A 27,648-nucleotide genomic window follows, 5' to 3' on the forward strand; every position below is an offset into this window, starting at 1 on the left:
GAGATGGCCAAGACAAAGCAGAAGGAGAGAAGAGCAATTGTCTGTGGTTTTATCACAGCACGCGATGTCTGTCTCCACACCCAGAAATGAGCATGTGCTCTCTCTATGTATAGACCAGATGACATGGAGACATTTATTAGGCAACTACAATGTGCCTTTGCTCCTCTCACCCTCAGAACTTCCTTGAGGGGCAGGCATTGTGATTCCCACTTTACATCAGTGGGAATTTGGACTTGGGGAAGTTAGGTTGTTTGCCAAAGTTACAGGCACTGAATCAGGAACCTGCCCTTCAGGTGTCTACAGCCCGCACCCCTGACCGTCAGAGGCCAGACTGCTTCCCGCAAGGATGCTAGCATGTGCATGAGAGAAAAGTCTGGAAAATCACACAAAAGCAGCAACAGACCCTATCCTTAGGGGGTGAGATGGCATAAAAGGACCTCTCTTTTTCCTGTTATTCTACATAGGTCTGTGTCATTTGAGCTTGACTTTACATTGAGCATGGATAGATTTTGTATTAAAAGTGAACCAGGTAAGAACCCTGGGTAAGGCAGGGCTCCATCCTGTCTCTCTCCGTGAATGTAACAATAAAAGCTAGGCAAAATTGCATGGAGCACTATTCGTAAGCTCTGAAAGTAGATAGTGGCAGGCAAATCCAAAAGAAGACCAGAATGTGAAGTGCCACTCAGTGGGCAGCAGGCTTGCCATTCTTCTCCTTGTGGACCCCCAAGCCTGATACCAGCACAGCCTGAGACCTGGACGTGGGCATCAGGACTCAGAAAGAGAACTCGGGGAGAAGGCCTCTGATCTGGCTTGGGGAGTGAGAAAGCAGACTCCTAGGACTTTGAAAGAGTGCAGAAATCCCCGCATTTTTCTTTTTTCCATTCTCTCCGCCCCGAAGCAATCATCAGGGGCAGAAATAGGTTCCCACAAGAGCCAAAATTCTGAAGGAGGAGATGGTTCCTTTCTAGTCATTGGAGTTTCAGAAATAGACGAGAAAGAGTGCAGGGCTGAAAAAGTATGTAATGAAATGATGGCCAAAACTTCCCAAATTTCACAAAAAATATAAGCCTGCAAATTAAGAAGCTCAGCAAACTCCAAGGGGGATAAACCCAAAGAAATCCACACCCAGACTATTTTGTAATCAAATTGTAATCAAATATTTCACTATTTGATTACAAAATAGTGAAAATTAAAGTAAATAACAATAATCTTGAAACTGACAGGGAAATGCAATCTATTTAACCTGTAGGAGAACAATGATCTGAATGACTACATATATCTCATCAGAAACTATGGAGGTCAGAAGGAAATGGCATACCACCTTTGAAATGCTGAAAGTAAAGGATGTTCAAATCAGAATTTATCCAGAGAAAATACACTTCAAGAATAAAGGCAAAATAAAGATATTTTCAGATGAAGGAAAACTAAGAGAATTTATTGCCAGCAAACATGTACTTCAAGAAGTACTAAAGGAAGTTCTTCAAAAGAAGGAAACTTGAAGAATCAGGAATGCAGAAGCAACAGAAATGGGAACAATCTGTGTAAGTACAATAGACTGTTCTCCTCCTGAGGTTTCTTTGTTTGTTTGTTTGCTTGTTTTGAGACAGGGTCTCACTCTGTCACCCACGCTTGAATGTAGTAGCACCATCATGGCTCACTGCAGCCTCAACCTCCCAGGATCAAATGATCCTTCCACCTCAGCCTCCCAAGTAGCTGGGACTAGAGGTGCATGCCAGGCTAATTTTTGTGTTTTTTGTAGAGATGGGGGTTTCGCCATGTTGCCCAGACTGATCTTGAACTCCTGAGCTCAAGCAATCCATCAGCTTCGGCCTCCCAAAGTGCTAGGATTACAGGCATGAGCCATGGCTCCCAGCCCAATTCTTCTCCTAAGTTTTAAAAAATCTGCTGGATGTTGGGAAATAACAATTATAACCACTGATGGGTCTTCACCTTATGTAGATATCACGCATAAGGCAAGTACAACATACAGAACATACAGGGGGATGGTGAAGGGACCTACAAAATTTTCTGAATTCTGAATACGCCACTTGTTCAATAATGACTCACAAAAATTACTCAGTAAATACTTTCTACTGGAATGCAGTATGTGTTGTCACAAGCCCCAGGCTCGCCAATAGGAATAGGGAAACTCTGATGAACAGAATGGGGTGGTCTATGAAGACTCCATAATCTCTTGGTGACTCAGTGGCCACATCCTACCAGGAAATAAAGCAAGGAACCTCCTGCGACAGGCCCCTTGGAGCTTGGAGGACAGTTTCGCTTCCCCTAAGGTATCTTTCCCTACAAGCAAACTAGGAGAGCCCAGAAGGTCGCACATACTGCGGGAAGCCTGGAGCCTTTTCATATACTTCAGTCATTTTTGTTTGTTTGGCAAATTGCATTTTATTTTTGAAGACTATTGCTCAGAGAGCCTCCCCATCTCACGCATAGATTGATGGATGAGCAGAATATATGGAGATACGACAGAGAGAGAGAAGAGAGAGCAAGCTTGTGTGGGTCATCATTTACCGCTCTCTTCAGCCAATATCGCTGGTATTGCAATATGATCCTCAGGAGCCCTGGGACCAAACTGTTACACTCACGGCCAGAGCCTCTACCTCTCTCCCCTTGGGAATGTCCTCCTCGCTGAGCTAGCAGCAGCGATAAATGATCTGATTTGTGATCTGTCCCTTTGCTCTTGGGACTGTAAATTCAGCTTTAGTATGTGATGCACAGGGCCGGGCTGTTCCCAGCCTCCCAAGTAAGCAGCTACCCAAGGCTGTAATGTCACTTTATCTCTCTCCCATTCAAAGGCAATTGAAAGTGAACCGAGGAGAATGAGGGCTGCTTGCAAATCCCAGAACCCTTGAGCAGTGCTTGCTGAAGGGCGGCTGGTGGCCCAAAGGCACCTGGTGCTAAAGGAATGGAAAAAAAGCAACAATTTGCAGAATGGCAAACTCTTCATAATAGTCACAGTAATAATTATCACAATAACCACTACTGTTTATGGAACACTTCTGGATGCCAGCTCTGTGCTAGGGGCACAGGTAAATGCCTTTGTCGATATCACAAGACAAATTTGCAGTAGAAGAATCTGAGTGAGGCCCAGCAAGGTCTCAGCTTCTAAGTCGGGAGCCAGAAGCTGATCTTGGCTCTGCCAGACTCTAAAGTGTGTACTCATAACCGCCACGTGCGCCTCCTCCTACAACCTGGAGGAGTTAGCAGAGTCCTGCCCTTAAATTTCTGTTTTAAAATGGCAGAAGAAGGTTCCTCCGAAATTACACTTCATCAATAAGCGTTTGGTAGCCAATGAGCAACAGGACTCAAGATTCAGACCCCACCTCCAAATCACATGTTCTTCTCAGCACTGCAAGGCTCTCCGCTCAGGTTCTGCTGAAGCAGCTCCTGGGAAGTTTACCACTCACAATGACCCACCAGGGGATGGGTGGGATTCCAGAGCCCAGGGCACACAGACTGTTACACTCACGGCCAGAGCCTCCACCTCTCTCCCCTTGGGAATGTTCTCCTTGCCGAGTTAGCAGCAGTGATAAATGATCTGACTTGTGATCTGTCCCTTTGCTCTTGGGACTGTAAATGCAGCTTTAGTATGTGATGCACAGGGCCGGGCAGTTCCCAGCCTCCCAAGTAAGCAGCTACCCAAGGCTCTAATTTCACTTTATCTCTCTCCCATTGAAAGGTAATTGAAAGTGAACCGAGGAGAATGTGCAGTGGCTGAGGGGCCACATTGGAACTACAGGCTTGACAGACAGTATTGACATCTTTGATGAAGATTCAGCAAATGTTAGGAAAATTGCCAATATGCAACCGTTCTGATAAACTCAGGTCACCCTCAGGAGCAGAGGAGAATGTTTCCAAGTTAGTGAAAATCCCCAAGAAGAGGAGGAGGATGAAGGGCAGGGACTCTGCCCTCAGGGTCGATTTCCTGGGGCACCCGGCTTCTCCCTTTGTGATCTTGAGTAATTAATTAATACCTGGCTGGGGCTCCGTTGTCTCATCTATGACTCGAGGATAAAGACAGTGCCCATGTACCCTTTTGGGAGGAGCAAATTTAAAATGGACTTAAGATGCTTCACACAGTCAACAGATATTGTTAATTGCATAGTAAACATTAGCGATAAGTAAGTCTTCTTATTGATGATAACAGTGCGTGTCTTCTATCAGGCAGTGAGCACTTTCTCTTTGGTTGGAGTCTAGTTTTTGTGAAAACTGTGAGGCTGGTCAAGTCTAGTGGCCCTTAGTGAACCTTTTTTGCACTTTTTTTTTTTTTTTTTTGCATCTTTCTGCATTTTTCCACCTCTCCTCAGATTCCAGTACTATGACACCCTGTTGCCTAGTCCCTCAGAAATGCAACCATCAGTGAATTTGTTCATTGTAAGATATGTGTGGCTAAATGCAACTGGTGCCTCAAGCATTTCATTTTCAAAAGGGAATCTGAGAAGAGTTGTGTGGTGGACCACACCATTGAAGTTGAGCGGGGTGGCAACAGGAGCACTCACACAGTCCTGCCATTGTAGATTGTAGGGCTGCTGACTGGGGAAGGAAGGAGAGCCCCCCTCTCATTTTACAGGAGAGGGTGGGAGATGAGGTCCACAGAAGGAAGTGGCTTGCTCAAGGTCAATTGACAAATTAATGCAAGATGTGGGCACAGGACCATTTTCACCTGAGAGCATCGCATGCCCTTCCCACGTCATCCCATTGCCTGGGTGATTCCTACTGTGAGGAAGTGAACAATATCTGTTAAGACTCTTCTGCCGGTCGGGCACAGTGGCTCACGCCTGTAATCCCAGCACTTTGGGAGGCCAAGATGGGAGGATCACAAGGTCACAAGATGGAGACCAAACCTGGTTACCAGGGTGAAACCCCGTCTCTACTAAAAATACAAAAAAATTAGCCAGGCGTGGTGGTGGGCGCCTGTAGTCCCAGCTACTTGGGAGGCTGACGTGAGAGAATGGCATGAACCCAGGAGGCAGAGGTTGCATTGAGCCAAGATCGCACCACTGCACTCCAGCCTGGGCCACAAAGTGAGACTCCGTCTCAAAAAAAAAGAAAAAAAGAAAAAGAAAACCAACAAGACTCTTCTGCCAAGTGTTGTGGCTCACGCCTGTAATCCCAGCACTTTGGGAGGCTGAGGTGCGTGGATCATGAGGTCAGGAGTTCGAGACCAGCCTGGCCAACATGGTGAAACCCCGTCTCTACTAAAAATACAAAAATTAGCTGGGCGTGGTGGCGTGTGCCTGTAATCCCAGCTACTTGGGAGACTGAGGCAGGAGAATGCTTGCACCGGGACCCAGAAGGCAGAGGTTGCAGTGAGCTGAAACTGTGCCACTGCACTCCAGCCTGGGCTACAGAGCGAGACTCCATCTCAAAAAAAAACAGACTCTTCCGTTACAAGTGATAAAATCCTATGCAAACTGGCTACCTTCTTCTGTTTAAAAGAGGAAGCTATTGGCTTGCGTACTAGCGAAGTTAGGGAGGGGAGCTCTGCCTTCAGAACCAGTCTTGCTCTGGTGGCGTTGCAGGGACACTGCTCTGCCTCAGCTTCTTGTCACCATGTCACAACGTGGAAGTGGACAGAGAGAGGCAGCCCCTACTCAGTCCAAGCAAAACACTCAGAGCTCAGTCCCATTGCTCATTCACCCACATGCCCTACTCTGAATCAGTGGCTGCAAAGAGGGCAGTGCGGGCCTTTGTTAACAGGCCTGGGTCACCTTCTGGCCATATGGAGGGTCCGTGAGTCAAGGTCTATTCAGGGAAACAGAACCCATTCAGGTCTTCCTTGCCTTCCAGCTTTTGGGTTGGTCAAGCTGGGGTGGGGGAGGCCCTTTGTTTCCAACCTCCGCACCCCATTGGCCTCTCTGTTCTTCCACGGCTGGTGTCATAACCTCTAGAACTAAAGAAGAAATGAGAGGAGGTGACATTGCCAGAACACAGACGCCAAGGCCATCCTGCTGAAGGTGGAGTCAAGTCAGGGGTGTGCTGACTGGAGCGGGGAAGAAAGGGGGAGGGGCTGTGCCGTAGGAGCCATGGGGGAAACATACCAGTGCGAGAGACCCTCATCCCAGGCCCTGGGAGAGACAAGCAAATGCCCTGGCTTCTGCCCTCCTCCGTCCTTCCATCAGTGCTCCACGTCTTCCCAGAGGCCTGTCCCGGCAGCACCCACCCACCCACACAGAGAGCTTGCCCAGGGTGAGAACTGCACGCAGAGATCTGGTAGCCGAGTTGTGACCCAAGCCTCTCCGTGCTCCTCCGTGGCTCTGAGCTCCCCTCTCTAGGCACAGTCAGGTCAGAAAAGCAGTGAGAGCTAAAGCTGCTGCCCTGTGGGAGCCCCCATCCCAGCTGGGCTGGCTGCAGCCCCAAGCTTTACTCCTCCCTTAATCCCCACAGCCAAGAGCAAGGCTAAGTCACCACAGGAAGCTGTCCCTGTCCCAGGAGAAGAGACAGACTCAGCGGTTCAGAGCGGGGTTCTGCAGCCTGATACCTGGGTTTGTCTCAGCTCTGTCCCTTTTCATCAAGTGAACATGAGTAAGATATTAAACAGCACTGGGCCTCAGCTTCCCCACGGGCAAAATGGGTAGCAGAATATCTGCGGCGCTGCTGCAAGGCCCAATGAGATAACCATATCAGCTCCTACCTTGGCACCCTAGCAGAGACGGTGCACACAGCAAGGAAGGGTCATTCTCATTGGAACACACTTGGTCTAGGAGGAAGCATGCAGCCATCTAGGGAAGTCCTAAAAACCATGAGATTTATTCAATCTCATCATAAAATCCCATTAAATTGGTCCACATATATCAACTGAGGACCTACCTGCTAGGTGCCACAGCCTGCCTCAGGCTACACACTGAGTTACATAAATGACCACCAGGACAACAGAAATAACACTCCAGCATCACAGCTCTTCATGACTGAGCCCTTTTTATGAGTCAAAACAAGCCTGGGGGATGGTTGAGGTACTGTGAAAGTGCATTATTACTGCCCCAGGCATCCAATTACGTATATAAGTTGCATGTTCTAATTAAATTTTCCTAACGTCACGTCGGCTTTGCCAGCTGCTACTAATTATTGAAGCCACGTTCAGCTTAGGTGGATTTTCCTCTCCCACCTCACCTCCCGTTCACTCTTCTTCACCCCTGGCTGCCCTTCAGCTGGCTGCCACCTCCCTAAATATGGGTCCCTTTTGAGCAAAGGCACCCACTGTTGGACAGAGGAGGAATTACCTGTAGGAGGCGAAGCAAGCATCACCAGGTGGCTTCGTAACAAACACGTTAAGCACAATGATGGTAATGGGCGATACTCCAAAACATCAGCGTGTTTCCCTGCACCCCTCCCCCAAGAGGCTTATTTGCTATCTTCTCACCATCACCCACCCCTTGACCTGAAAAGGTGGTAACTACTCCCTCAGAAGGTTAAAGACTGTGGTCAGAGCCCAAGACGCAAGCATGCAGGTGGATCTGGCAGAGGGAGGTTCCCAAGCCCCTGAAATCAGACTTTAAAATGTACCATGGATGAAGGAAAGGTGGGGACCGGGAGAAAGAACACGGAGCCAGGCCTGGAGTTTTTTCTGCTGGCGGCCATCCTGGGAGCTGCCCCAAAGCAGCAAGCCTAACCCTTCGCAAAGGCTCATCCTGCAGCAATGCACCCGCCGTGCCCCAGACTCTGCCATGGCTCTCACACAACCAGCCCTCCTTTTGTGGTAAGCCCCCAAGACACGCACAAGCCCGAGATGTTCCTGAGCCCTGGACTGTGCTTGAGATGTGCAACAAGCATAGCTGGAATGAATTCCTATTCCCAACAGTAGGAAGAAAGACATACCACCTTCTTTATTTTCTTTCAGCCAAAGTTCATCTGCAAATAACCGCCACTATCCGAGAGACAGCAAATTCAACGGCAGTCATTATTACTCCCCTGACCCCATGGTATCTTTAAGGACTGGACTCACGCATAGTGGACACCCCACAGAGATGGGGCCGCGAGGGCAGGACCTCAGCCCAAGTCTGCTGCTCCACATGCTGGTCCCCTGAGCCCGAGCTGTCACTCAGTTCCAGGGAAAGGGCTCAGGGCGCCCCCGGCTGCTGTCCATCCTAGTACAGAGCGACCCACAGGACCCTCTCAGCTGCTCTCCAGGCCATGGGAAATAGTGCCCGACTGCCCAACCACCCACAGCAGCTTCTCATCAGGCATGCTGCAGCCCAGCCCCATTCCTGTCCTCAGCGAGAGAGGACGCCCACGGCCATGGTGTCTGCCTATTCTTGCTTTTGCAATAGACAAGTCACTAAAACCTCCGTTTTCTAGACACGGAGGCTTGGACCTGCAAAATGAAAGCTTGGCTGCCATCCATATTGGGAGTGGAAGTAGGGAAATACCAACCAAGAGGTAAAGTGTTCTTCAACATACGACTGTATCCAAACACCTTATACGGGGCATCTCACCTGCCACATGCAGACAGTTTTGCTCTCTGCCCCCAAATGAATCTGATACACACTGGGGAACAAGAGTGGCTCCAACAGCCGCTTGCTTAGGGAGAATTTTAATCATTTATTCATTCAACCAGAAAACATCTTCAGGAGCGCCTGTGACTTGCTAGGCATTGTATAGGCACTGGGGACCCACCCGTGGACAAGACAGACACAGTTCCTGTCCCTGTGATGCTGTAACTAGAGACAGGGAATAATGCTGCGTAAGCATTAGGAGTGCAGGGGAAGTGAATTCCAGCCTACAGCGGGTACAACTCAGCATAGTCTGGAGTCAGGGTGTAGCGATTAAAACACAGACTGGGGAACCAAGACACTTGCCTTTGAATCCCAGCTCTTCTACCTTGCATGTAACCTTGGACAAGTTCATTTACCTCTTAGTGCCTCAGTTTCTCCATCTGCTAACTGTAGACCATATGTTATCTATGTCATTGGGTTATTGTGGGGATTAAACAGGTTAATCTATGTAAAGGCAAGTGTCTGACACACAGCAAGGACTTTATTAATGTTTGCTTATACTGTTTTTCAGGGAAGTCCTCACTGAAGAACAGAGACTGAGACCTGGAAAATAAGCAAGATTTGGTTACAGGCAAGATCGGGGAAGGATGTTCTTGTCAGAGGGAACAGCATGAGTGGAGGCTGGTTGTGGGGAGGCATGGCATTAGAGGAACCGGAAGAAGATAGGCAGGCAGGGAGCAGGATGGGAGACAGATGGAGAAATTGGTTGGGATCATACCCCAAAAAGCCTTAGGCCATGTAATGAGCTTGAATGTTGACCTCAAGAGCCATGGAGGTTTTAAGTAAAGGTTAACTAGATGTCATTCGAGCTACTACATAGGGAATGGATTAATGAAGGTGATGGCAGGAAGACCAGTTAAGAGATTGCTGAAACTCAGATGCAAGAAATGGTGTTGGCATGGTCCAAGAAGGTGTTGGTAGAGATGGAGGGAAGTGGAAAATTCAAGAGATAGAAAATAGAAGAGGCAGTGCTTGTTGAATAATTTGGTATGTGGGGAAAAGGAGAATGGAAATTTAAAAATGATGCCAAGCTGTCACACTTACTTGGAAGACTGAGTAGACAGTAACACCATTCACTGGGCTTCACATAAGAGAAAAAATTCTTGAAGGGGACATTATCTGTCCTGTTCTGGTCATTTGGCATCCAAAGGGAGAAATTGATCAGGTAGTTGGATGTGGAGATTTTGAACTGGGAGAGGTGGTCATCACAGTGCCCGAGACGCTGAAATTCTACACAGACAAGGTCCTTTACAGAGTGTATTTGGAATCAGCTCTCACTGGACCAGCTCCAGCTAAGTGCCAAGCCCTGTGAAGGGCACTAGATTTCAGAGATGAATAAACATCGTCCCTGCCTCGGGGGGCGACAATCTCATTGACCCTGCAGTCATTCTCAATCTGCCTTTATGGTACGGCATCTCTGTTCACCAAAAAACCCATGGTTCGAGCCCCGTGATTTTGCCTGTAGAATGCTAAAAGATTTTCTCTACTTCCTTATTGTGACAGACAGATTCCATTAAAGCATCCACAACCCTGAAGCTCTGTTTCTCCCCCACTGCCTCCCCCCAAGAACTAAAAGAGGATGATTATTAAAAATTACAAGTGCCACCTTCCACACTCCATCTCCCAAACTTCATTTCACAATGGCTGCTGACATCAATAATGTCAGACAGGATAATCAAGTTTGCATAATGTAACAGTTCTCCAAGGGTCCCTCTGCACAAACACCCCTCCCAGCCTGGATACAGGGAAACAGACAGACCTTAGATTAGGCAGAAAAGGCCCTTAGACTGTCAAATACAAGAGTCCTTCCTCCACGTGCGATTTTACAGGCGCTAGCCTCCATCAGAAAAGCTGACTTCTGATTCCAGTTCGACCCTTTACTGGCAGGAGGACAGAGGCAAATCATTGAATCATCCTGTGCCTCAATTTTCTCTGCTTTAAAGTGGAAATAACTCTGTAGTATTCAAAAGAATGTTGATGTTGAATGTCATATGCATACCATGTAACTGATGAACTTTATTAAGCATAAAAATATGGTGACAGTTCAATAAGTTACTTTGTCAACTTACTAATATTTGTTAACATGCATTGCCAATCATTTATTTGGAAAATAACTAATATTTAGCAAAATAGAACAACAGAATTGCTGGCTTCTGGTATGTCTTAACATGAACTCTAGAAAAAATATTAAAAATTCAAAAATCAATGACACACAGGAAAATCGGGTTAAAATGAACAATAAATTAAAACAATTTCTTGTGGCCTCTTGGCAAATTTTACTTATAACATGTAATTATTTGCAATTTATTGCAGATAGATTCGGTGAACTCTATGCCATTTACATTAGTTTAATGTATGAAACACAAAAGGACACTTGATAACAAGACAACACATGTGAGAAGATGTCCACAAACTTGCTGTGTTTTTCTGAGCCAGGCTTTGACATACTGGGTGCTTTTGCTTTGCATGTCTCTCTCCACCTGCCTCCTGTCCTTGTAACTACTTCCTGTTCATCCTTCCATAATTTTCTGACATATTACTTTATCTGGAAACTATGCCTGACCATGCATGCTGCACCCCCACTGCCCAACACAGTGCACGGCAAAGGGGAGCGCTTATGTACATTCCTTAAATGGATAAATGAAATGATTGAGGCAATCATAAAGCTTAACAGTTAGTGAATGGCTGAGGCTTAACATGCATGGCCAAGGACTCAGAATCCTACTCTAAGAGCAAGCAGGAAAGGTGAACCCTTAGGACCAAGACATTATAAAATTTCCTTTCGGAGGCCAAGGTGGGTGGATTACTTGAGGTCAGGAGTTCAAGACCAGCCTGGCCAACATGATGAAACCCTGTCTGTAATAAAAATACAAAAATTAACTGGGCATGGTGAGGTGCACACCTGTAGTCCCAGCTACTCGGGAGGCTGAGGTGGAGGATCGCTAGAGCCCAGGAGGCAGAAGTTGCAGTGAGCCAAAATCATGCCACTATGCTCCAGCCTGGGTGACAGAGGGAGGCTCTGTCAAAATAATAATAATAATAATAATAATAATAATAATAATTCATGCCATATCTTTTTCAGAGAGCTTGGAAGAGACTCAAAGGGAAAAATACTTGCAAAAACACTGTGTGGAACACAAAACACTGTCTGCCCCATGATGAAATATCTCATTTCTCAGAGGATGTTTAAACCGCCTTTGCAATGTGCACAGATGCATACCAGTGCCCCATGTGGCCCAGTCTTTGCATGGAATAGCATTCAAAGACACACATTCCAACAGCTAAACATTATTAGAAATAAATTACCATCTTTTCTTGCTTCTCTCCACAGACATTAATGGGAAACCTATTCATAACCCAAAGCATCACTTCTCCAAATTTCCTTTCTTCCTCAATTACCTTATATCCTCCTGACGTCCCACCTGCCAAACCCCAAAATCAATCTCCTGATATCCAAAGTGATCCTCTCTTCCCCTCCTCCTCCTCCACCCACCCCTTCAGTATGTCAACTGCCTGGACACTGCCGCCGCCTCTCCCAGCTTCCTCTTCATGCCACCCATAACCCAGATGTTACATAAGAACAGAGAGCCTGGACGCTATTCCAGCCAGTGTGAGTCCCTCCATCGTCTTTCCAGTGGGCCCTGACTTTTCATCTCTGAATCTCAAGTCTTAGACAGAGGAAGAATTGGGGGCAGCAAAGTCAAGCTCTTCTTAATGGTTTGAGGGTCCTGCGAGGAGGCGCCTGACAATGCCCAGCCATTCATCAGTCCCGTCTCTCTGGAATCTCTGCGTCTATTTCCACAGCATTTTGCAGTTTACAAAATTGTTTCCTTTCCATCATCTCTACCTTTCTTTGCCAAACTGGGAAGTGATCCTCCCTCTGCCCTGACCTTTTTTGCTTTTATTTTTTCCAGATGAGGAAACTGAGGCTCAGGCAATCAAAGGGACCAAAGAAAAGTCACACATCAAGTAGGGAACAGAACGGAGCTGAAACAACACCACCTGTGACCGTGAGTGCACAGATCCCAGCTCTCCTTAATGCTCTGTGTACTAGCTAGCAGGCCTCACACGCTAGGGAATGGACATGATTACAATCATCCTCACTTTGCAGATGCATAAACCGAGGCCTGGAAAGGTAGAGACAACCAAAAACTGGCAAATTTGACACTTGTTCCCAGTCTGATGAACTCTGAGATCTGTGTTCTTAACCACTATGACATCTGCCCCTTAGATGTTTGTCCCATGAAATGTGATCAAAAATGCTAATAGTTCCTCACTTCTTTTTTCTCTGCTTGGGGCATAGAGGTCACCCTTAAAACATTAATGAAGTCAAATAAGCATGTCTTTTGCATCCTTTCTCAGCACCTCCTTCCACCGGTGCCCCAGGACAGCAGCCTCTCACCTCCCGGTGCACATCCTGCCCATTCCTACTTTGGAGGCTGCATCACCCGGATCCTCTCAGTGAAGGGCTCTCTGCAGCAGGCTGTCAGGGAAGCAGCTTGAGTCCACAAGTGAAAACTGTGGGCACCTCCACCAGCAATAACACCAGCTCAAGTTCAAGACCAGGACTGTTTCCCAAGGGCTGTCTTTTACTTTAGTTTTATAACCTCAGATGAATTCTCTAGGTCTTTGGGGGCTTTTATTTGGTCAGGGAAGAAAACCAAGCAAGATTGATTTTTCCCTTAACCTCAGTACCAGAAAACTGTAACGAGCTTGGCCCTTGGGTCAGACAGACTTGGGTTCAAATTCCTGCTCTTTCCCTTGCACCCTGGGGAACCCAGGGAAGCTGTTTAACCGCTGAGGTTGAGGTTGGGTCTGTCTGCAGTGAAATGGAGATGAAGCAGGGAGGGAAGCATATTGAAGACCCAGGTGAGCCTCCCTGTGTGCTGTACTCCTATCCACAGAAGCCAGCACACACAATACTCACCTGGGGCACAGGGGAGGGCTGAGTTACATCAAATCCTTTCTGTGTGCCATGAGCCACGTGCTCTCCCTCCCACTCCCACAACTTCGCTCGAGCCTAGACCCAGGGGCATTGTACACCTCGGGTCTCTGCCCTTCCGCCCCTTCCCTCTCTCTGGTTCACATTTGCTATGATGGTTCTGAAGTGTCAAGAAAGTCTTTTTTTTTTCCAATCAAAAAAGGAGAATTCTTACATCTTAAGTCTGGGTGCTGCCTTGAGAGGTCGCTTGGTACATACCCTTGACTTTAGATGGGGTCACTTTTAACTGATTCAGACAAAGAGGAGCTTTTTCCCCACATTTGCTTAAAAAGGACACTCCTTTCTCTTTTTGTGGTTTGGGAAGAAGCTAATTTTAACACATCAGAAGAGATATGTAAAGGGCCGAGCAATATGCAGTCAAACGTGCCAATTATACCTTTGAGCCATTTGGGGCGACTGCATAATGAATGGGCCGTTTTTATAGGCAGCCGTCTGGGCCGAGGCCTCATAGGGGCTGTAAGGTCAGCCTTTCTTGTTCTTGGTTTTGTAAATCGAAAAGGGAAGCCTAGACGCGCAGATAAAGACCTAAAGTCACGATGTGCAAATTGGGACAGATTAGATCACTTGATCTATAAATGATAATTCTGGAAAAAAATCAGAGTATGATCGCTTCCGAATCAAAAGCCCTCACCCGCTCAGCCTCCTGAAGAGAGGCCTGACAGTCCCTGCAGCTGACAGCCTAGGCTTTGACATATTTTTTATCTTATTATTTGAATACCTCAAGAAAGACAATCCAATAAAAAGAGGAAAATAATACTGGAGCTTCCAGCCAAAAGACAGAGGCATTCGTTGAGTCCCAACACCAGCTTTAAAGGAAGCCAAGGGCCTGGGTGTTCCCGGTGAGCAATGAGACCTCGAGGGGACAGAGCTGAGCATGACAGAGGGGGGCACTGTCTGTGTAGTCAGAGCCTCCACCTGTGCAAAAAGCAACCCTGCAGAGGAGGGGCCACCTCAGGGGGCAGGTGGGATGGGTTCTGCATGCAGACCACCCCGAGGCTGAGAGCAAGGCCTGGGCAGAGCTCGCACGTAGGGGTCAGGGGTCAGGTGAGCAGGGTCTTTGACAGGCTCCATCAAGGCCTCTCAGGGGCTGACCACCCGCTCTTCAGTCACGCCCTGACAGTCTGAGCCTCGTCCGCACCTTCCTGTCTCTCAATGGGTCTCAGCTGGCAGTGATTTTGACTTCCAGGGAACATTTAGCCTTGTCAAGAGATGCCTCTGGTTATCCTATCTGGGGAGGGAGTACACTGGCATTGAGTGGATAGAGGCCAGGGTACCGTGCACAGCGCAGCCCCACGACACAGAAAACTCTTGCACAAAATGTCAATAGTGCCGAGGCTAAGAAACCCTGTCCTAGAGCCTGGGTGGAGATTTCTGAAATGACCATGCTGGCTCTGCAAAGTGCTGAGACGCTGCCACTTTGGGAGACTGTGCTTGGGGAGTGAGCCCTTCCCTGGCTCCCTGTCAGGCACCTCACAAATCAGAGGACGGTGATGGGGAGGGTGGCTGGGAGCCTGCCGCCTGCTGTGTGTGGAAGAAGGGTGAGATGAGACAGGAAGGAGGCCGGGCCCTCCTGCTTCCCGATGCAGGGCCCAAGACCACACCGGCGGTAGCAAGGACACGGCCAAGTGGAGGCGAAATTGCTCCTGTGCTCGGACAAGATGTTCTCCTAGACACGGGGCCGTGGTGATTGCATTATCTATTTCTGTGTGTTGTTTATCTGCAATGTAATGAAATCGGATGAATGTGACTTGGGGAGTGTGTGCGAGGCGGGGCAGGGGTGATGCATGTATAATCAAGGCAGGCAGGGAGCTCTCCCAGACATGTAATTGTTTGATTAAAGCAAATCACCACTGGAAGGAGCAGACGGAACTGATTGGCCTTGTTCCAGCACAAAAGGCCAGGGAGGTGAAGGTTGGACTATTCTGGCATGGAACAACCAAAAGCGTCTCCTCCCAGGCTTAGCTGCCCGGTGTCAGCCCTGCCACTGGGGCCTACACCGGTTTAAAAAAGAGCCTCGGGGCACAGGAGTTCCAAAAGCATTTGTGTAAGGAAAAGAGAAGTGCCTTGAAGGGCAGCTTCATCAATCCATTCACTGCTACAAGGCCTGAGCCCCACTCAGCCTGCAGCCTTGTGCAGGGGCCATGGGAGAAGCAGCAAAGGAAGGGAATGTGGCAAGGAGGGGGCCCCAGCCCAGGACCTGGCTAAAATCTAGGTATCTTACCTTAAAAATTCACAAGCATTGTTATCGCTGTCTGTAATGTAACTGTATTTGTCTTCATCGTCTTCAAAGGCTGACATTGCTGACTATGGAGGAAACTGGTGCTCCAGGGCAACACACCAGCCTTCTCCCTGGGCTTGACTCAGCCTCTGCCTCTGAGGCCTGCACCCCAAACCAGAGAAGTTCTGCCCTAAGGTTAACCCGAGGGGCACACACGACCAATTGGCCTTGTCCCAACAAGAGAAAACTAAGGTACACTCCTCCAGCCTTAAATGATATTAACAGTAATTAACACGGATCAGCCACTTAATAAATGCAATGAACATTTTATATGGTTTTATCACATTTGATGTTCTTGAGATTAGGGTAAGTGCTATTATTGTGCCCATTTTACAGATGGGGAAACTGAGGCTCAGGGAAGTTAAATGGCTTAACCAGAGTCACGTTGCTGAGGCACTAATTGAACCCAGACAGTCTCCAGTCCAGAGCCTACCACAGCATAAGACCTGGCAGGCTCAGGCACTCTGCAGAGAAGGAAAAGAACGGGCATGAATCTCATTCACTTGTTCATCCAGCAGACGTTCAGCATCGCCGTCCCTGTAGATACGCGGTGCTGGGTGCTGGGAAAATAGAGACAGAAAGACAACATCGCTGCCTGCAAGACATGTGCCCTGTGTGGAGCTGAAGGGAAGATTTCTGTGGTAAATGCCACAGAAGAGAAGGGAAGGGTGAAACCCATGGGTTGGAGACACCAGGAAGCTCTGGGCAAAAGGGAGCCTTGAGGGGGAAGACAAGAGTGACAAGAGCCAGGAGCAGGAAGAATGTTTCAGAGCAGTGGTTCTCTGAGTGTGGCCCCTGGACTGGCCACACCAGCCTTACCTGGGAGCTTGTTAGAAATGCACATTGTGAGCGGAAACTCCAGGGGAGAACGTTTTAGCAGAGCTCCCAGGTGATGCTGACGCCTTCCCAAGCTTCAGAACTGCTGTTTTAAGCAAAAAGGAAAAAACATACAGAGAAGATGGAGTCTGGCATATCTGAAAATCAGGGAGAGCCAGACCCTGCTGGCTGCCTGCCTTCTTCTGGATTCTTAGAAGTCTATGTTTGAACAACAATGTGTTTAGGAAAGGTGGATGAATCTCGCTTGGCCTAATCCATGCATCTCCTTTTGGTGATTAAAGAGAAAAAACAAAAGAGAAGAAATCAGCTATAGGGGCTTCCAGGGAAAATTGTGCTGAGCTCTAGTGGTTTGAAAGGTGCTCCTCAGAAGATATATCCACATCCATCCTAATCCCCAGAACCTGTGGTTGTAACCTGACTTGGAAAGAAGGGCCTGGTCTTTGCAGATGTAATTGAGGATCTTGAGATGAGATCATTCTGGATTACAGTGGACCCCAAATCAATGACATGTGCCCTTACAAGAGACAGGAGAGAAGAAGATGCAGACGCAGAGAAGGCTACATGGGGGCAGAGACAGAGATGGGAGTGGTGCAGCTACACAGGGAGGAAGGCCAGGAGACACCACGAAAACCCAGAAGAGGCAAGGAAGGATCCTCTCCTAAAGCCCCCAGAAATAACAGGGCCCTACCAACACCTGGAGAGAATATGATTCTGGTGATTGGAGCCGCTGAATGTGCAGTGTTTGTTACAGCAGCCACAGGAGGCTAAGACACCGCCTACAGGACTGGATTCCCTGATGCTCTTATTTCCTTTCTGCTACACGTTACCATCTCCAAGACATGCAGCTATCTGTTTGTTTGGTTGGGTTTTTTTTCCTGTGTTCCTGCTGGACTGGGAGTATTAAAAGGGCATCATCTGGCATTATATCCAGCACATACTAGATGCTCCATAAATAGTTGTTAAATGCATGCATGAATGGAAGAAGGTGGCATAACGAAGATCCATCTTCTGACTTCAAGTAATATTTCCTCCTCTACACATTAACAAAATGACAATGCAAATGAAAGTCTAAGCAGTCATATTATGACACGAAGGTGCCTGGTGCTTGTTACATCATACCACGTCAATGTCAAGTGCATGCCATCTCTCCAAAGCCCAGCTGTTGAAGCCAAGTGAGGCACAACAGAGTAAAATTGGCTCATTGGGCCTAAGGCAGAGTTTCTCAGCCTGGGCACTATTTATACTTCAAGGATAAGTCTTTGTTTAAGGCGGGGTGGCCTGTCCTGAGCAGCTTAGAATGTTCAGCAGCATCTGTGGTCTCCACCACTAGATGCTGGTAGCACACCTTCCCCGTCTCCCTGCCCAGCTGTGATGACCAGAATGTCTCTAGACATTGTCAAATATCCCCATCATGCAAAATCACCCCAAAGTAAGATCCACTGACCCAAGGGATCCACAAGTAGACTAGTAAAGTCAGCCTTCCCTGAAACTGGGGAAAGCGCACCGCCATGCCACACTGATGGAAGTCCACCAGAAGTCATCCAAATCAGGTCAGAGTGAAAGGTGCAAGCGAGGTGAGTCACTTTAGCTCATGGACAAGTAAGAGAAGATGTGAGAGTGGGGCCTGGACCACAGGTTACCAGGGACAAAGATAAACTGTCTGCCTGGGCTGGTGCCCCATCCCAGCAGGTCAGGTGAACAGCAGGACCCAGGTAAGAAGAGACAGCCCTGTCATTTTCACTCACCGGCAGGCAGTCCTGGAGCGTAACCTAGGAATCATGTTGTAAGTCAAAGGAGTCAACAAAGGACACACATAGTGTTCCCACCAAGCACAAGGGCCTGTGTTCCAACTTCTCGATGGGGTGCCAAGCCCAGCTCAACCTGGGAAGAGCTGGGAGCCAAGGGGGTTCACTCCAAGGGCACTGGCTTCACACCAAGGCAAGGGAATAGAGGATTTGGAGGGATGCACCCAGAGCCAAAGTGTCCAAGAGGATGATGACGCCATCTAGCGTTTGTTGGACATCTGCCCCGGGCTGAGCACTGTGCTGTCTAACTCAAAGTATCTAAAGAGCAACAATTGTCAGTGTCCAGCCTCCACCTCCAATGTTTAAAAGGAAGATGAACAGACAGAATTGGTAGAAACGCAACAGGAGCCTTTGAAATACCTCTCTAGTCCTTAATGGAGAAACCAGATAGAAATTCATAAAGACCATAAACGAAGTGTGGTTAATATAACAAATATCTATGCCCCACCCCACAGCTTTCAAAGACATCATGTGTTTCTGTATTTACAACAGGGCTTTTTTGCTTAATGCATAAAATACTACAAGACCTTTGAAGCCCCATTTCTCTGTTACCATTTTGTCTCCGCTCCCTCCCTCCACAGGGGAAACCCTGATTCTTGAAGGTGATGAACACCCTCTCTTCTGTGCTTTTGATGATATACGTGTATATATTATCTACACTTAGGCTCACAAAATCATATCTAACATTGTTTCCTGTTATTTTTTAATTATATATAACATTGTTTCCTGTTATTTGTTATATAACAAAATTATATATAACAATGTTTCGTGTTATTTTTACCTAAATTGTATCATGATGAACATGTTCTTTTTCACTTTCTTCTCACCGTCTCCTCCCCCATACTAAGTTTCTGAGAATTTTCCAGGTTGATATTGGTAGACCTGATTTAATCCTTTTACCTGTGGCAGAGTAATCCATTGCATAAATTACCTAATCCAATCCCCTACTGAGGAACATTTAAGTCATTTCTGATTTGTTAACCAGTATGAACAACACTGCAATGAAAAATCTCACACGTACCATTTCTTGCGAATGCATAAGAGAGTTTCTCTAGGGCAGGGTCCCCAACCCTGTGCTGTGAACCAGTACGGGTTCGGAACCGGTTAGGAACTGGGCCATACAGCAGGAGATGAGTAGCTGCCGAGTGAGCAAAGCTTAACCTGCATTTACAGCTGCTCGCCATCATTTGCATGGCCTCCTGAGCTCTGCCTTTTGTCAGATCAGCAGCAGTACTAGATTCTCACAGGAGCGTGATCCCTACTGTGAACTGCACATGCAAGGGATCCAGGCTATGAGCTCCTTATGAAAATCTAAAGCCTGATGATCTGTCACTGTCTCCCATCACCCCCAGATAGGACCAGCCAGTTGCAGGAAAACAAGCTCAGGGATCCCACTGATTCTACATCATGGTGAGTTGTATAATTATTTCATTGTATATTACAATATAATAATAGAAATAAAGTACATAATAAATGTAATGTGCTAATAATAATAGAAATAAAGGGCACCGTACATGTAAGGTGCTTGAATCATCCTGAAGCCATCCCCCACCCAACCCAGTCTGTGGAAAAATTGGCTTCCACATAACCCGTCCCTGGTGCCAAAAACATTGGAGACTCCTACTCTAGGGCCCAGATAGGGGAGTAGAGTTGCAGGAGCACTAGGGTATAAATGTTTTGACTTAACTAAATATTAACAAAAGACTTTCCAAAGTGGCTGAAACCATTTATACTCCCAACAGTGATCCCACTAAGCAAGATCCCCAATAAGCAAGAAGTTATTGCTTGCCAGAGTCTTATTTTCTCAAATCTTCAAGGAACTGATTATTTCTGTACTATGGAAACAATTCCAGTACATTGAGAAAGACAAAACATCACTGAATGGTTTCTCCACAGTCAGCATAACCTGAATGCCAAGGCCTGACACAGATTCCCTGCAGAAAAGGTAATTAGAGAAAGTCCATGCAAAAAGCTAGAGAAAAGCGCTGGCAAATAACACACCACGATGGTGAGGAACTGATTCGCAAAATCCAGGAGCTATATGGTTTAGGAAACTTTTAAAAATACTCTCATAACGTTAATAGGGCAAAGGAAAAAGAAGCATATGATCATTTCTTATAAGTCACAAAGACATTTGATAAGATTTAACATCCATTTCTGATACTTGAAATTATCAGTAATTCCTTCTTATAAGATTTTGTTCATTTGGTTGGTTGTTTTTGTTTTTTTGTTTTTTTGGAGACAGGCTGTCACTCAGTTGCTCAGACTGAAGTGGTGTGGCACCATGCCATCTCAGCTCACTGCAACCTCCACCTCCAGGGCTCAAGTGATCTTCCTACCTCAGCCTCCTGAGTAGCTGCGACTACAGGTGTGTGCCACCATGCCTGGCTAATTGCTGTTTTTTGTTGTTGTTGCTGTTTGCTTGTGTTTATTTGTTTGTTTTTTGTAGAGACAGGCTTTTGGAATGTTGCCCAGGCTGGTCTCAAACTCAGGCTTAAGCAATCCACCCGCCTTGTCTTCCCAAGGTGCTGGGATTCCAAGTGTGAGCACCGTAGAATTTTTTTAATGCACATTCCAATCCAAAAATTACCATCAAATTTACTTATAGAAATACCATCAGCCTTCTATGACAGTCACAAGTTAAGAATACCTTTATCACTAGTATTGCATGACTTTATTCTAGAAGTGCTGAACAAAGCAATCAGACAAGAATATAAAACAGTCATGAACATTGGAAAAGGCAAAACAATCCTAATTTGTAGATAATAAGGTTGTATTCCAGGAAAACCCAAAATAAGAGAAAAACTATTAAAAAATAAAAATACAGTAATATGATCAGTTATAAATAATACACCACAATCAATGAGTATCTCACATGTAAATTATAACAAGTTAGAAAATACACACTTTAGAAAATCATTTCCGGCCGGGCGCGGTGGCTCAAGCCTGTAATCCCAGCACTTTGGGAGGCCAAGACGGGTGGATCACGAGGTCAGGAGATCGAGACCATCCTGGCTAACATGGTGAAACCCCATCTCTACTAAAAAATAACCAAAAAAACTAGCCGGGCGATGTGGCGGACGCCTGTAGTCCCAGCTACTCGGGAGGCTGAGGCAGGAGAATGGCGTGAACCCGGGAGGCGGAGCTTGCAGTGAGCTGACATCCGGCCACTGCACTCCAGCCTGGGCAACAGAGCAAGACTCCGTCTCAAAAAAAAAAAAAAAAAAGAAAAGAAAAGAAAATCATTTCCCTTAAAATACCTCAAAATAAATTTAACAATGCATTTGCAGGACACGTGAAAAGCCAAAAATAAGTCTCAGTGAAGATCTTCTTAAAAGATTTCAATACATGGAAATTCATGTCTTTTTTATTGGATAAGAAGACTCAATGCAATAAAAACATAATTTTTTTCCCAAATTAGTCTATACATTCAGTATGATCTCAATGTGGGATATATTTTGCCTTGGACAAAAAGAGTGATTCTAAAGTTTATCTAGAAGAATAAACATTTTACAACCATCAGGAAAACTCTGAAACAGAGTGGCATTGAGAAACTCTTCTTGCTAGGTATTAAAAATGTATAAGATGATGACAGTTCAGTAAAGCACTGTGTTTTGAAAAAGGAATCAAAAGATAGCTCAAAGAGACGAACTGAGATTATAGGAAGAGACCCAAGTATGTAGATATTTTAGAACATAATACAGTGGTCATTTCTAATAAGGGAGAATATGGAAATGGAACAGCTGAATTACCATTTGGGAAACATAAAACTGGAAGCCAGCCCATTTCTTACTGCAAAGTAAATTCCTGAAAGAACAAAGGTTTACATGAAAAAAAAATGCTAAAAGCAAATATGGGAGAATATGTATGTAATCATAAGTTGGGGTTGCTTGGCCATTCTAAACATATGAGCATCAGAAAACACAAAATAAGACATAAATTTAACAACATACACATTTACAGCATCTCTGAATGGCTTTAAACATGATAAGCAAAACTAAAGGCAACAACAATTCCATAATTCTTATCACCAAAGCTAATATTCACAATATATAAAGAAACAAATTAATTAAACAAATTAATAAGAAAACAAGTTAATATATGAAGAGGAACATTGACAAAAGATATGAACAGATGTTTCATAAAAGAATAAATGCAAAAGGCTAATGGGCACATTCAAGCTCATTATCAATCAAATAAAAATTAAATATCATTTTTTGCCTATCAGATTGAACAAGAATTAAAATGTAGTTGGAAACCAGTCATAGCAAGCATTTAGGAAAATGGGCATTTTCATGCAGTCTTGGAGGGAAAGTAAAGTAAGCATCATTTATGGAAGGTGGTTTGACATTATTGTATAAAAATGTAAAATGTTCATGCCTTTGAACCCAGCAATCCAATTCGGGGAATTTATTCTAAGGAGATCATTTCAGAAGTGGGAAAAATGCATGCATGAGAAAACTTTCTATTCCCACCAGTGGGTGACTAAGAAAAATGCAGTATGTGCTTGAATAACTGCTCTGCAGAAATTAAACATGATGGCGAAATATATTTATTGATTGGTAATATTACCTTTGACATTTTCATTAAGGCATTTCATTTGTGACATTTACAAAAGGCAGGTGCCAGCATATAATGTGATGTCAATTACATAAAATTATACACATGTATCTTTATTTGTATCAATATATGTCAAAGGATTCTTCACTCTAGCTCTTTCCTAAAACCATCATAGACCCCAAAGTTTGCATGGTTCATTCTGTCTCATTGTTGAGAAGATTGTCTCAAAATGACACCACCTGGAGCTCTTTTTTCTCGTGGTAGTCATTATCAGCATCTGAAAGTACCTGTGTGTTTCTTCATTTTCTCAATGACTTCTGTGCTGCCTCTCCCACGAGAAGTGACACCATGGGGGCCAGGGTTGACTGGTCCACCTCCAGAGCCTAGCACGGACCTGGCCCAAAGTCCCTGCTTGGTAAATACCTGCTGGATGAATGCACGGTGTTGTGAGACCAGTATTTTTCAGAGCACACTCTCTAGAAGAAATGCCAACCTGTGTTATGGACTAAGGTGTCCCATGGGCAAGTAGGTTTTGGAAACGTGGCATGGGATCAAGCCAATCCAGGGGTTTATTTGGTGCAGAACTTTTCAGAGCCTTTAATACCCAAATGCACATTGTGACTGTCCAAGAGTGTCCCAGATGTCTTGACTGCAGAAGTCCCTCTCTCTTCAGCCCCTTGGAGCGTCTTGTACCATGGGACAGTGTGGGATGAACTCTGTTCAGAAGAATGTTCAGCAACATATTAAATGGGGGGCTGAGATTGGAGCTGATCCCCAATTTGTCATTGTACTGCCTGTGTTGTCTGAAATGTTGACACTGAGTGAGCACATATCATTTCATAAATAGATCAAGATAAAAGAATAAACATTAAAAATGCACTTATTGTCTGAATCTCAAAATCAAGTTTATTTTCCAAAACCATGAGTTCCATTGAAGTTGTTTTGAAAGAAGAAAGGCTGGTTTGAACTAAACAGAAACACAGAAAGTAGCAGAGCCAGGTCTGCTGTATTCAAATTCTACTTTCACCATATACTTATCGGGCATCTTTGGGGAAATCACACGAGATCAGTCCGTAAAATGAACACCCTCGTAAGTTGTGAGGATTCAGACTAAAAATCTAATAAGCCCCAATAAGTACTAGCTTTTTCCATATTAGCATTGATAAATCTAAATTAAGTTGTACCATCTAAATATGTTTGCCTTCCACTTATATCAGTCTGCTCAAGTCATGGTCTCCTATACCCAAACTCTCCAGAGCCTGGAGCTGCCTCCGTTTGCTAAGAAGTCAGCAGACAAAGGTTTTGGGTGGGCCCCATATTTACTCCTGTTCACCATCAGGAAGTTCTGTGCTGGACTCACCTTCAGCCTGTGGCTGTGCTCGTAGCCATCTGCCTGCCAACAAGAGCTGTGCTAAAACAGGGGAACCGTCAGAACCCAGCCCAGGAAGAGCCTCTGCTGGGACGAATGCTGAGAAGCCAGTTCTCCCAGCTGGGCGTTCTGTTTGTTTATGGAGTGGTTATTGCAGTAACATCTGGATTCCTTAACCAACACCAGGCAAAGGCAAAGATTATGTTTAGCTGCCTGGTGTATTTCAAGGGATGTAGCTTTTATTCTGCATGATCAGGAGGTAATTAGCAGCTTAAACTTGATGCCTTCACTCAGCGTTGATTCCACGCCTCTCTTTCAGCAAGGAAAGCAGTGGAATTCGTAGTTAGTAAATTCCCATTGTCTACCCCAAATCCTTAGGGTAGGTGCAAACAGAAGACCTTTCTGTCCTTCCTTTGAGTCATTTACAGTTTGAGCTGCCTTTTTCATGGGACCCCATGATGACTGGGAGAGGTGAAATGGAAACATTACCCAGCAGCCTGATTATTCAGCAACCTTTACCAAAACTCAGTCATGGCTACTGTCCACCAGGCAGTGATGGGATACATCTGGGGGTGGGGAAGTGGGGAGAATCAACTAGGAAGAAAGACGGAGCTTCAAGCGTAGTGTGGAATGGAAGGATTCAGGCTCGAGATTGGACTCATCTGTCTGGATCCTATTTCTGCTGCATGACCTCCATTTCCGTCTAGAATTTGTGCTCTCCTCATCTTCGAAGTGGGGAAAGTGACAGTACTGACCTTACCATGTTATCTGGAAGGTCAGTAAGATTGCGCACACAAGGGGCTTTGCACCAAGCTGGGCACAGAGTGTCACACTTGCCTGCTGGCTTTACTTCTGAGGAGCGTGGCACACAGCAGTTCCACTGAACAGATAAGCACAGGCTCAGCAAGTGAGCAGTTGGAGGGTTGGGAGGGAAGCCCTGCAGCCTTCTGGGAGAGGTCCCTGTGCCAGCTCTGGGTCTGAGCGGGCACACCTCCACCTTCTGATTATTCACTGAATGTTTGCACACACCTTTCTCTTCATATGTATGGTCCATGGTTATATACATTTAAAACATATTTTTAAAAACAAAGTTCAGGGAACTGAAGTGACTTGCCCAAGGTCACACAGAGAACTGGAAAGAAATGTACGTTTGGAACCCATTTCTCGAAGCGCCACCAACATGGCTATGGCTTCCACTTCTCGTGGCAGCCCCAGGCACAGCCTCCTCCTGGGTTGGAATTCTCCATTCCCACACAGGTCACTTTCTTTCCACATGTGCACACACATGCACACAACACACACATGTGCACATGTACACGCAAACACACGTGTGCACACACACATATGCATGCATACACAAATGCCAGCACACACTAAGGGTTTAATAATGGCAGCACTGATTTCATTGCTGACATAATGACCCAAGGACAGTCTTAACAGAACGATTGCCTCATCTTTGTGATGGGGACAAACCTGGGAAGCACCTTCAGAACTCCGTGAGATTAAATGACAGAGCGCACTCGCAACACTTAGAATAGGGCCTGGTACCTAACACAGGCACAATTAAGGGTTGTTATTATCATTGTTATTGCTAATATTAGCCTTCTTTTGACTTATTTCCACCAAAATATGTCAAATTCTCCCCATCTTATCCTTTGGAATCTGCATGTTAACTCTGAGCAGATAAGAAATCTTGCCAAGCAATGCTTTTGTTCCTGGTCTGTAGAAAACCCAGCCCTAAGCTGGGCTTTTCACCTCTTCAGCAAAGCCTTCCCTGCCTAAGTCAGGATTCCACGCCCCTTCCCATACAAAAGCTGCTACCGACCAGCGAGACCACTCCCCGATAACACAGCTCCTGAGAACCTCCAGATCCCAAAGTGGATTCTTCCAGCTTTCTCCAAATAGAAAGGTTTTTAACATTTTTTAAAACTGAAACTCATTAGTTTAAAACCCCAAAGTGTGATTGTACACATTTATTTCCCTGGAATTATTTTTGAGATCAGAAAAAAATATAATTTTCCTTCTTGAGGAAAATCAAATTACATGTGCACTGACTTTCTCCAAGTAACACAACCTCAGCCCTATAATTAATATCACCACCTTCCACAGCCTCATAATTAAACATGAGATGCACGGGACTGGGAGGAAGTCACGGGAAGGCAGGAGGTAGATCACCGGGCTGGTCTTTGCCACCCATTTCTTGGGAGCCCATAGGAAGGGGGGAGGTGGCATGGGGAACAAGAGCGGCCCTGAAGCGGGCTGGAGGTCACGTGATCATTTATTTCCCTTAGTGGCCCATCGTCCCAGGGCCGTCTGGGGCATGAGGCCAGCAGTGCCTATGAATGGCTGTGGAGTCTTTGCGCACTGCTTGACATGTATACCGCCGGGCCAGCCAAGACGCAGACACTCCAGCCCGTGGGCCGACCTAACGTGACAGGAGACAGAGAGTTTGTCCGGAGTCTATGCCTGCTGTTCTCACTGAACATGAGTTTTGAGAAACACCTGTGCAGGGATGATCTGAAGGAAGCTGCAGAGTTTATTCCATTGGTGTTCTCCCTGCTTCTTGTCATCTCCTCCCGCCACAGACCTCGGGCTGTGTGGCTCTTCCCCAGCCCCCTCCTTCCAGAAATGCCCACCCAGTGTTCCTCCTCCCAGCAGCACCCACCCTCCTTCCAGAAATGCCTCAGCGTCCCTCCTCCCAGCAGCACACACCCTCCTCTCAGAAATGCNCCAGAAATGCCTCAGCGTCCCTCCTCCCAGCAGCACACACCCTCCTCTCAGAAATGCCCACCCAGTGTCCCTCCTCCCAGCAGCACCCACCCTCCTCCCAACAGTGCCCACCCAGTGGCATCCCTCCTCCCGGCAGTGCCTACCCTCCTCCCAGCAGCGCCTACCCAGCATCCCCCCTACCCCCTCCAGCTGGGCGGCTCTCCTCCCTCCCCGCCCTTCCTAGTGTCCTTCCTGCCTCCTCTGTTCTTCACTCTCCTGCAGGAGGTGGGAGCCATAGGACTGGTCAGGCAAATGGACCTAGAACAGAAGTGAGCCTGTGGCTGCCAGGCTGATAACAGCTAGTATGTCTCCATTTTCTCCTCTTTGGCAAACCTCATAGGCCACATATTCCAGGTAAGGAGACCAGGAGGTGGAGAAGGTTCTTTAGGTGGAGTGGGGACAGCAGAGGTCCACACCCACCTGTGCTGGCTAAGTCACGTGATCAAGAAATAAACCTTTCTGGCTGGGCACAGTGGCTCACACCTATAATCCCAGCACTTTGGGAGACCGAGGTGGGG

General features: G+C 46.3%; 1 protein-coding gene across 1 annotated transcript; it reads right to left on the minus strand.

The window, feature by feature from the left end:
* Positions 1 to 23,497: 23,497 nt before the first annotated feature.
* On the minus strand, positions 23,498 to 25,415 carry C10H20orf197 (chromosome 10 C20orf197 homolog). The gene is given in 3 exon segments (XM_025398133.1): positions 23,498 to 23,809; positions 24,353 to 24,532; positions 25,212 to 25,415. Coding segments are annotated over 3 exon segments (696 nt in total).
* Between the last annotated feature and the right edge of the window lie 2,233 nt (positions 25,416 to 27,648).

The sequence above is a fragment of the Theropithecus gelada genome, chromosome 10, assembly GCF_003255815.1.
Source record: "Theropithecus gelada isolate Dixy chromosome 10, Tgel_1.0, whole genome shotgun sequence".
Taxonomy (NCBI): domain Eukaryota; kingdom Metazoa; phylum Chordata; class Mammalia; order Primates; family Cercopithecidae; genus Theropithecus; species Theropithecus gelada.